Source organism: Gossypium hirsutum, chromosome A03 (assembly GCF_007990345.1).
Source record: "Gossypium hirsutum isolate 1008001.06 chromosome A03, Gossypium_hirsutum_v2.1, whole genome shotgun sequence".
NCBI classification, from domain to species: Eukaryota; Viridiplantae; Streptophyta; class Magnoliopsida; order Malvales; family Malvaceae; genus Gossypium; species Gossypium hirsutum.
In genome coordinates, this window is record NC_053426.1 from 7,563,852 (window position 1) to 7,576,156 (window position 12,305).

Sequence of the window (12,305 nt, forward strand, 5' to 3'; positions counted from 1 at the left end):
AAGGTTTAGTATGGACAAAGCTAAAGCGGTGAATACTCCCTTTGCTATGCACTTTAGATTGAGTGTTAAGCATAGTCCTTCCACAGAAAAGGAGAAGGAAGAGATGCAGAAAATTCCTTACTCTTCAGCCGTGGGTAGTTTGATATACGCAATGGTTTGCACGAGACCAGACTTGGCTTATGCTGTTGGTACAGTTAGTCGGTTTCTTTCTAATCCAGGCAGAGAGCATTGGAATGCAGTGAAGTGGATTATGAGATATCTTCGTGGCACTTCCAACATGAAACTTTGTTTCAGCAATGAGAAACCTGTTCTTGTTAGGTATACAGATTCAGACATGGCCGGAGACATTGACTCGAGGAGATCTACTTCAGGTTACTTAATCACTTATGCAGGGGGAGCTGTGGCATAACAATCAAGACTGCAAAAGTGTGTTGCATTGTCCACCACGGAATCAGAGTTTATTGCAGCAACCAAAGCGTGTAAGGAGATGCTTTGGATGAAGAAGTTTGTGCATGAGCTTGGTTTTACTCAGGAGAAGTATGTCCTGTATTGTGATAGCCAGAGTGCTATTCATCTTGGTAAGAACTCAACTTTTCATGCTAGATCTAAGCATATTGATGTGAGGTACCATTGGATACGAGATGTTCTTGAAGCTAAGCTATTAGAGCTTGAGAAGATACACACTAATGATAATGGTGTTGATATGTTGACGAAGGCCTTACCAAAAGGAAAGTTTGAAGCATATTGTTTGACCTCCGGCATGGAGGCATTCCCCACATAGTTGGAGGGGGAGATTTGTTGGGTATGGGTCCCACTATGTGGGGAACCCATATTTTCTGCCACAATGTTTTGCCTTCTTTTTGGTTTTGTCAAAAGCTATTATTTTGGGGGGCTTTTACGTTGGTGTGGGCAGAAATTTTTTTAGAGCCGAAAATCTCAAATTAAAACAGAGAGATAGAGAGAAGAAAATTTCAGTTTTTCAAGTTTAGTGCAGCAGTGATCAACTCTTCGATCGAAGGTCCATCCGTGGTTCGATTGAGCTGATTTTTGGACAGCAGCTAGGTGATAAGATGTTCTTGACTTTGTACGGTTGGATTTTTCATCCGAGTCTTGTAGCGTCGGAAATACCCATTTTTCAGCAGCTACTTTTTTGGTGATGTTCTCTCATTTTTCTCTCTTTTGCTAAAGATTACATATTGTTAGCCTTGTTGGAGTTGAATGCTTGTTGTAGGCTTGATATTGTTATCTTGTAGTCGAACATTTGATGATAATAGAGCTCTTGATTGGACTCTAAAGTCCCGTGGTTTTTACCCTTAATTTAGAGGGGTTTTCCACGTAAAAATACCGGTGTCTCTATTTATTTTTGTTGTGGTTGCATTAGTTGATTTGTGGTTGATTAAGGCTGCTAGAGAACATATCTTGTGCTATTGTGCTTGCCATAATTTTTGACAGGAGTTATAGGGAGAGAAAGAACATCGGTTGTGCTTTCGCTTTGTTTCGGTTGTTCAGTTTCTTCCCAACAAGTACATCCGCACTAATATCATTAGGTTGTGCTGACATGACACTGATAGTTAATCTAATGGTGACACATGGCAACCTCTCAATATGCCATGTGCCAAACATAAATTTTAAATTTTAAAAAATCTTTAAAATATATAAAATTAATAAAAATATATTTTTTCATATCAAGAATAAACTCAGATAAATAGTTGTCAAGATATATTTGATTTTGGACACCTATTTGTCCTTATTCAATCTATATGTATTTTTAACAAGATTATATATTTTTATAAAATATCAAGTTGTTGTTATTATTAGTGTAAATTACCACGTTAGTCATTCTAATAATAGGTTGTTCCTATTTTGTTCATTCTAAATTTTTCTTATTAATTTAGTTGCCGCCACTAATTATTTTTATTTATCTATTTATTTATTTTTATTTCTTAATTATTTTTATTTTTATTTTTATTTTTATTTTCCTTTCCTTTTCTTTCTTCTTTCTTTCTTTTTCGTTCTTTTCTTCTTTCCATTCCGTCTTCTCTCCTTTCCTCATCTTCTTTGACTGGCAGAGATCAAACTTCAAATGTGCATGCTTATCATAATTGTGAATGCTAAGAATCACCTCGAGACATTTTATCATTAATACATGTAGTTTTATCATAAAAGGGTCATCAGATTTTACCCAGCACATGGTGGCATCTAGCGCTTCCATCTAACGTAAAATTTGGAAAAGCAATAAAAGAACTGAAAACTTACCAACATGATTTTCAGCAGCAAATTTAAGCAAACATATTTTAGATCCATAGCATGATGACAATCTGCCAACGCTAAACTATTTGCAACTGAGTTCACAGATATATCCTTTCAGAGTACAGATTCGCACATTAGTCTAAGACTTGGCAAGTCATTTTTGTCTGCTGCTGCCTACAACTTTGCAGCCAATGCATCTGATACAGATGGCATAGAAGATGAACTAGTCCCAACGAACTCCTCATCATCAATAAGATTGTCTCTGTATATGAAGTGCAGCAAAGCCTGCCAATTGCACATAGTAGAGAATGTTAGAAAATAAGATAACCACACTGACAATAGATTCTAGTGGCATATAAAGAGCTAACATGGATTTCAATAGAATTACAGCCAAATCCAAGGTAAGTGAAATGAGGTAGAAAATGTTACCTTAAAAACCTTAGGTCCTATATCAGTAACAACTATATTGTTATCATCTTCTTCCATCCCATCAGAGAACTCAGCTTCAAATTCAAGAGACCTAGCAACTAATACCAGATTGAGAACATGAAACTTTTCCCTAAACACATTATTTTCGCTAAGAGAGAAAATAAAAGCCAGAGAGCGAAAACTTCATCAAAGTAAAATATGGTGTTTTCCATCCTCCCTAGTTTGTTACTTTGATATTGGTTGTTAAATAAAAGCTCGGAAACTTGTATATTATTTTATATATATTTGTGTATACGGAAAATGAGGTAATGTTGAATATTGAATTTCTAAGCTAGTTTTATATAACGGGAACAAATATTTGGAAACTTGATGTTTCCAGGTGGAACTACCTGTCGATTCTCATACTTTTACTATGCTAAAATGTTTAAGAAAATAATAAATTTTTGTTTTTAATAGTGTAATAAAAATGAGATTTATTAGGTTAATAAATATGAAATGTGTTTAATATGTGACGTGAATAATTTGATTGTTCATACGTTTGCATGAAACAATTTTAGACAACAGTAATGTGATTTTAGAAATTGTAGAAATTGAAATAGAATTTGAATTATATATGGTTTGAAAATTTATCTATTAAGATAAATCTATTTAAGTAAGGAAAAGTCGAAACTACTGTTGGCAACATCCCCTCCTGCCACTTAATTTGAAAAATTGTTAAGGATTGCATAAAATGAATTAGAGGATGAGTCTTACATGTATAAAAATATTATTAAGTCTACTTTCTAAATAAGTAAGGGATCAATTCATTTTAATTATATTTTGCGATTAAAATGTTTTTAAGTGAAGCGAGGTAAGAGCTATTCGGAAGCAACTCTATTTTAGGTAGATTAAAATATTTTTTGTTATTTGACAGATTTCTTGAAAATATTTTATAAAAATTATTTTAAATTAAATAAATATATATTTAAGAATTTAGGGTCCGTTTCATTGTTTAATTGAGTTTATTATATATATTAATAAATTTATATTTTATTGTTTTTATATATATTGCAATAATTTATTTATAAATAAATAAATTAAATTAAATATATAATAATACTCCATTATTAAGCTAGAATATTAATCGTCATAAATTGAAAACAACCAAAGTCAAAGTTTGTGTTATAAAAAAATAAAAAACAAGGATTGAATAATTATAAATTAGCTTCCAAACCAGAATTAATACTAGAAATTAATAATATTATCTAAATGCATAATTAGTAATACACCACATGATAACAACAACACTGTCCAAGTGCATAACTAATATTACACCACATTAAAGTATCAATATCTTCAACCTTAAAAAAATTTTTGAAGTCAAATTATACTTAACATATATAGACTTAAAATTATAGTTTTCTACATCAAATTATCTATGTAAGCGTGTTAGGAGCTTCAAAACATACAACAATGTTTTTATTTCAATAGCTTCTTCGAGTTCTTTGACCAACCATTAGTATTAGCTTATCTTAAGAAACCAACATGACATTAGGCTTGAAATACAAAACAGTGCATTATCACTAAAATGCTCAAGAGTCTCCTTATCCTTGCCTCTTATATCCAAACCAAACAAAGTTTGGATTCAGCTCATGCACACCAAAAGACAAGATGGTAAACACAATACACAGATCTAAGGATACAAATATACTCATCCATTATATCATGGTTCTTATGGATAAAACAACATAGACTAGTAATAAATTGCATATATTATGGAATGTCAAATTGCATCAAATGAGTTAAATATAACCATGGATGCTTATAATGGCATATTTCTAAGACATCAAAAGGTACACTTCAAAAATGTTTATTTGTGTTAGTAAGGAAATTGTTATTACATGCAGTATAACTTGCCCAAGGGATGAACCATAGAACACAATAATTATTAGAAACCTAGACATAGTGGCACCCCAAGAATATAAAATGTGACTACCTGCTCCAAAGTAGCAAAATCCTCATTCTGTTTGGTAGAGTAAAAATCATGCTTCTTCTCTAAGATATTCTCATTAGCAACAATCAGCTTCGAGAGGTAGATTGAGCAGTATGCAATTAAGCCACAGAACATGCTATGCTGTGTCAATTCCTTAGTAAAACAAAATGTTGAAAATATAGATAAATGGAAAGAAATTCTGGTCATATAATTTATAAAACAAGCATATTCAATATGAATATTCAAAATGCTGCCTTCACTGGCCTTGCTTTGTAGTGAATTCTGTGGAGATATTTTACTAACAAAATTTTCAGAAGAAATAGGATTTAAAACTGTAGAAACCTTCGAATAGCCATCATCTTCTTTTAACCTTGGTTCTTGCAAGTCGTTTCTCATATCAATTAATTCTCAAGTTCAGCGACAAAGCTACCACAAAGAATCCCCGCCTCTCTCCCCCTCGAAGCAGATCAACAAAAACGAGATTCGAAAAATAAGCAAGAAAAATTATTACGAAATTATTTGCAACAGTTAAATGAACTCCAAAATTTCGAAAAAAAAAAAGAAGAAGAAGCTAATGATGCAAAACCCAGAAACAAACAGATTTTAAATAAAGCATAAAAAAGGAAGAAGAAGAAGATTCTTCAATAGACATATGAAATATAGAAAATAAAAAGCATAAAAACCTTACCTTAATTGAGATTCAGGAAGGGATAGATGAAGAATGGAAGAAGGAGGAACCAAATTGGTGAGAGTGGAGGAAGATGGAAAATGTCTTACAGAAATAAAATCGATAGACATTTTCCCTAAAAACCCATCTCATTTACTGTGTTTTAGAAAATATTTTATCAATGGAATTTATTTTCAAGCAAACAAACACTGGAAAACTAGAAAAATATTTTTCGGAAAATGTTTTCCTGACAAACAAACGAACCCTTAATTTCGAAAATTTGTTGGCATATGTATACAAGAGCATAAATTTTGGAAAATTTGTGGTTGAAAGGTTAAAGATCCTATTTTTTAAAACACCAAATTGAAATGCAAGGGAACTCTAAACAAAATGATTTGTGTCATATATTGTGAAGTTATGATATTAATATGAAATAAGTATGTGATTGAAGGTATGAAATAAATAAATAATAAAATAATAAAACTTAATAAATACAATATTGAGCTTATATATAATCAAAATTAGGCTATAAACTTGAAACCAATATTATTTAAATTCGAATTAAAGTTTGAAACTCATAATTTCTGTAATAATTTCATCTAAAAATTCTGCTTGCGTAGTCTTCAATAAATAGTCTTAATTTGAGCTCTCAAACTTAAAATCGAGTGATTCTTCAGTAAATAGTCATAACTTGAACTCTCAAACTTGAAATCGAGTGATTCAAAGTGCGTTTCGAAGTTAAGAGATAGCTCTTCAAACACTATTCAGATATCTCAGCCCAGAAATGCTTGAATCTCATATAAAAAATTCATCGCAAGTCGGCTGGTCTTCTAAACTTGAAATTTGGCAACTTGATTAAATTGACTTTAAATAAATTTTATCTCATTCGTGCATGTATCACCTGTTTACAAAATATGTATCAAAACTAACATCATGAAAGTCATAAAAAAACATCTTTACTTTGAAGATGGATCCAAATAATATTCTTCAACTTTCCATATCCATCAAGGTCGTGGAAGAATTCACTATCTTTAATTTGCATTTAGCAAAATAGCTTCCTCAAATACTCAGCATCCCCTATTCAATAATTAGCCTCCTGGATATAATTTCTACAATCTTGTGGTAAACACTCAATTTGATTTAGTCCGCTTGACTGAACTTGTAGCAATTTTGATGTTCTTGTAAATTGGAAAGACAGCAATATCATTTGCCTCCAGTGTTCTCTTTAACCAATTAGACACATACCTATGTACAGACATTAGTCTTGCCATTTTAGGAATGAGTTCATGAGAATGATTTCTAACTATTATGTTGCTAACACGCCAATACCATCAGCTCCTAAAACGACGTTCACGCTCGTAAGATAAGAAAATTTCTTACTCTTCTTCCTCTCATTAGCTTTGCCATCTTTATCACAAGCTTACCACTTGCGTAATTAGCCACATTTGGATTTTTATTACTCAATGACCTTCTGACCAAGCTAAACCCTTTCAGATTCGCATGTGATTGGTAAAAACTAAAGCTTCTAAATCTCATTCCTACAGTTGGCCCAACAACTATTTCACCATCATTATCATCCTCTATTTGATTCTCACCAACAACGGAACCTCCTACATTAGATTGAACAGACCCCTAAACATCAACCTGTTGATCATCAGGTTCTCCACATTGATTCAAATCTACACCATTAGTGTTTGAAAGAGAGACACGTACCGTGATTTCCTCCTCTGTTCAAGAAACTATCATCATCAGATAAACCAAATAATAAATTCAATGTTTCACTGACATCACAATTTTGGTTATGGTGTTGACTTGTTAGTTCTGTACATGATTTTTTTGGTATGCTTTAACAGCTCCCAATTAAATTTGAAATGGTTTTTTTGAGTTAGAATTATATTTCATGGAGTGGACGTCCAAACCAACAGTAAACATGATTGGTAGAATCATTTCTTTGGCTTTACCTCTTTCTCAACATCAGAAGCTTCCTTTTAACATTATGGATTAATTAATTCAACCCAATCATTATTATTTTATTAATCCATTTACTCGCTCTACCTTTAATCCTTTTTTCTTCACAAAACTGGAATTCTATAATTAAAAAAATCAAAGAATTTTCTTATTACAATTTTAAAGTAATTAATTAATTAAATTATTAACCAGTCTTTTATACACGTGGCAACACATGCCACAAAAAGCCACGAGGCTAAATTCCAACCCGGCCGGCCATTTTTTCGACGCCCCCAAAAAGGATTGCCTCAATGACTCCGGCCACCTCCCCTTGAACTTGATGAAACACTCCCTGAGCTTCTGCTTCCATAGAACATATCCGACCAGTAGTTTCCTAAATCATCAGGGGTAAATCTGATAAATGACTCACCCCACATTTCCTTTTTCATTTGCACTCCGCCGTTTGACTCGTAAAACTCTTTATAGATCGGTATGATCCGTCTCGCCAATGAAATCTTGATATGATCTCGGAGTTTCGGGTCGGGTACGACCCAAGAAACTTGTTTCATGTAAGCTTCTTCGAAAGCCGAATTGAATTTCTTGAAATGGTCGTTCACCCTATCGGCTGGAATCTCAGCAGTCTGATTCTCTGGCAGTGACGCAAGCACTTTGCTCCATCCAATCTTCTCGTAATTCTCAGCGTACTGTTTCACTTTCAGTTCGTGATTTATCAGCCAATCGTCGCCGAGGAGGAATTTCAGGTTCGATTGACGGACTTTTTCGGTGACGTATTGGAGATTATTCGCTAAGAACAAGTAAGAAAGCGGCACGTCTTTATACATCGCGGCTTTACCGTCGAGTTTACACAGCATGACGAGGATGAGCCAGGCTACCCGGACGGAAATCGGCGATGAAATGCTCCCCTCGCTGTCGGGGCTCCCGAAGTAAGACTCCGGTAAAGCGGAAGGAACCGTGAACGGCCAATCCTCGAATATGTTGGAGAGAATCCCGCAGTAATCAGCGAGGAAAGAGATGTAATTCATTACGTAGCGTGTTAGAGGGTGGATCCCACCGCCTGGAACCGTCGTTTTGGATGAATCCTTTTGAATCGCCGTTTCAAAGTCCATTAACATCGTCCTAACGGTGTCGCCGAGCTTGATCAAGGAGTTAACGGCGGTTGCTCGTACTGCCGCCGTTGATTCGAAGCTGAAGATTGATTCGACTTCCGGCCAAAGACCGGAAACTGCTTCGTATAAGTCCAAGATACGGAACAATTTCTCCGGAGTTTGCTTGCACTTGGCTACATTTTCCGGGAAACCAAACAGAGCCAAAGCTCCTTCTTTCGAAATTTCCGTGAAACAAGATTCCCTTATGGCGGCCGAAACGGAAAACACTTGATCGCAGAGGAGCCTCTCGCCATAAAACAGCGTTTTAACCGCCATTTTAACAGCGCTTAACCAGTTCTTGATTTTAAACTCCAGAACCTCCCATTCCATCTTCTGAATCCTCTGAAATGTCAACTCCCTTTCAACTCCGAGATGGTAAAGAGCTTCATCGACGATCGATTTCCGAATAATCTTATAAACTTTGATACACTCCTTAGCGTACCCCGCCGATATCATGGCTTCCGCAATAGCTCTCAAATCCGCCATAGCAGCTAACGACGCTGTCTCCACTTCAGGCACCGAATCATTCTCGTTCTCGGACTCATCTTCTTCTTCTTCTTCTTCTTCTTCTTCAAATTCCGAAAAGCTAGACCTGGAAACCGAGGGCCTGGAAGATGAGTGAGCCGAAACAGATTCTGGGTCGAGATAATCCCGGTTGGACTTCAAAATCTGGTAAAACTCGTTCTGCAACCTTTGCATGGCGGTTTGCATCAGTAGTTGAGCTCGGACGAGTTTCTCCGAATTGGATTGGTGTAAAACCAAGTACTTCATAGCCTTTTGCAATCCTTTAATGGAACCCAGATATTGTCTGGCTTCATCCTTATCGGAGAAAAGAGAAACGAGATTGTCGTCATGCGAGGAGTCCCATTTGGTGATGATGAATTGGGCTACTTCAATGTTCTCCTCCATTAGTGACTCTGAAAAAGTATGGTGGAGTGGAGAAGAAGGCGGTGTCATCCTCGTTAGAGATGGTGATTTGAAGAAAATGTTCCTCATTCCTTTTCTTGGCATTCACAAATAGAGTTTGAGTTTGATATAAAGCTAAAAGACAGTAATTAAGAAAGAAATAAAGTGAAATTTGTTGTTGCAGTGAGGAGTGGAAGAAGAATAGAGATGTTTGGGTATATATAGAGAGGGAGGGGATACAGAATCCACGCGGTGGGTGATAATGACCGGTTCTGTTTTCAAAAGTCAAATCAGCCAATAGTCTCAAATTACACGAAGCCTCTTCTTGGTTTTGGATAGCATCTGGCCAGCTTCTTTATAATATCTTTTCTTGCTCTTAATGCAAATATTATTCTAAAGATTTTTGAGGTTACAAATTGTTTTATAAACCCTTACCCTCGCATCATTTATAGTCTCTTTTTATTTATTTTTATATTTTTTACTCTGAATTTCGAATGTTTAAATTTTAAATTCTAAATCTCAAATTTTACACCTTAAACTTTGAATCTTAAGTGAGAACTCAAACTCTGAACCTTAAATAAGTTTGAGTTTGTGATTAAAGGTAAAAAGAAATTATTGAAATTATGTATCAATGACATCGAAAAAATTATTAAAATATTATTAAATAATTAAAAATGGATCATGGATGATTTGGTGGGAAGGGCCCATAAAATAATTTATCGTTTTATTTACATAAACTTAAATTATGTTGTAATGAGTGTATAAAATTACGTTTTAGGCGTATAAATTTTTTTTAGTTAATATTTGTTATGAAATAAAGAGATAAAAAAGTAAAATATAATATATGAACTTCATCAATCAGTAGCAATATATGTAATGATTCTCTAAAGTCCATATTTATAAATATAACTAATGTTTGATTAATTAAATAAAATTAACAAATAATAATAGTAACGCAATGGTTAGGATTTTATTTGTATATTAAAGTAAATAATAATAACATCCTCTTATAAACTAAAAAAATAGTCATAAGAATTTTTTTTACGAAGTAGTAACAAGTTAATTTGGTGTTTCTTAGATCTATCCAAGAGCCAAGTAACTTGCTCGACCCAATAGGCCTGACCCAATTTGGGTTAGGTTTGGACAAAAATTTTTAAAGTTGAACTAATCTGATCTAGCCTGAATTCAATTTAAATTATTAAAAAATTTAAATTTAAATTTAATTGTAAAATATATAAAATATGAATTAAAAATATATAATTTTTATTAATTTTTGAAAAGTAAAATGAGCTTTTTGGATGGATTATACCATCCCAAATATGTATTTATTTTTAGATATATTTTGATTATTAATTAAGCACAATGTCTGGAACCACTTCTCTCTAATCTATAAATAAAAGGATAATACGTTTCAACACACTTGAATTCATGTCCAATCAAGAATGACATAAAAAGTAATTTTGATTTAATAATAATAATAATAATATTTTTTACCGTTTTAATGGATCCAATTTCATTTAATTACCAAGTATAACACTATCTTTTGTTGTAGCCAACCAAGCATGTTTGTATTTTCTTGTTTGTCTAAATCTAGAATTTTTGTTTGAAAGTAGTTGGCATTATTACTAGATTACATAAAACATTCAACTTCACACACGCAAAATGAAATCACCATTCTCATTAATTTACTCAAAATTTTGATTTATGATCCTCTCAACAATACTGTTTTACTTTTACCATCATATTTTAAAAAATACGCATAGCTTAACCTAATAATACTTACGATATTTTTATATAATAAAAAAAATACTAATCAACCACTCCAATAAGCCTAGAAGAACATTGGTATATGCATGACCAAAAGTTCCCGAATTCCACCATGCATCAATTTGAAAAATTCAACGACAAAACAACAACAATTCCATGCATGGTGACGGCTTTTACAATGGGTTTTTTTCTTTTTTCTGCCTCTGGTTTTGCAGCCATTAATGAAAAAAAAAACATACAGACAGCTAATAATTAATAAGAATTTCAAACATCGGAGAGGATAAATATATGAGAATGCCAATTATTTTACAGCTCATGACAAATTAATGTTAAATTGTTGTGTGATGGTCGGAATTCAGATTTTAAACAGTTAACAAAAGTCAGAATACTGGCAACATATAACAGGATATTTGACCTCATAAGAACATTGGTTTTTATTTAGGGTTTGGTTTTTGCCCATAAGAATTTACGTTGACCCTTTAAATTCAATTTCTTCGCCCACAATGAAGGGCATTATTCTGGAAGATATTCAACAATGTTACAACAACAATTTACAGCTAAGCTACTAGCCGTGTTGATGCTTGTAGCGACGTAAAAATTTTGGTTTGGGGTCGGTCGCTAATTGTGGCGATTAAAAACTTGGAAATTGAAATTTGATTTAAAATAAACCGGGAGTCGCCACCGATCCTTTTTTCTAGGTGTGATCGGACACCTATTAGATTTCTTTTTAAAAAAGAGGAAAAGGCCGAGTTAAGGTCTACGTTAAAAGCCAGAGAAAAATTAGGGTTCGGGAGTCGGTTACGCGCGAGGAAGGTATTAGCACCCTCGCGACGCCCAAAAATTGGTATCTCATAAACAAGTGTTGTCTTGATTTTCAAAATATGAGTTCAAAGTAATATTCAATCGTGATCCGATTCAAAAGACGAAAACTTTCAATTTTTGATTTCCTTTTTTTTGAGAAGGGTATACCGTCCTAACACGAGTCGATTGATGTTCACCCAACATAGCGATGAAATCGACGACATGGTGTTAAATCGATATATTGCCTTACGTATTGAAATTAATAAAAACACGAATAAATAATTTAAAATAATGAACAACGGAGAAATATACAAGAACGGACGGAAAACGAAAGATAATAGTTGGGAACACATCATGGCACATAATACATACAACAATGATATTTAAAAAAAATGACAAT

At 33.5% G+C, this 12,305-nt stretch overlaps 1 protein-coding gene across 1 annotated transcript; it reads right to left on the reverse strand.

The window, feature by feature from the left end:
* Positions 1-7,392: 7,392 nt before the first annotated feature.
* LOC107963926 (exocyst complex component EXO70H1) lies at positions 7,393-9,548 on the reverse strand. The gene has a single exon (XM_016900479.2). The coding sequence runs from the start codon at positions 9,440-9,442 to the stop codon at positions 7,574-7,576; it is 1,869 nt and encodes a 622-aa protein (XP_016755968.1). The 5' UTR covers positions 9,443-9,548; the 3' UTR covers positions 7,393-7,573.
* Positions 9,549-12,305: the final 2,757 nt, after the last annotated feature.

Coding starts and splice junctions, on each gene's coding strand:
- LOC107963926 (XM_016900479.2), bottom strand. CDS start 9,442: ATGCCAAGAAAAGGAATGAGGAACATTTTCTTCAAATCACCATCTCTA.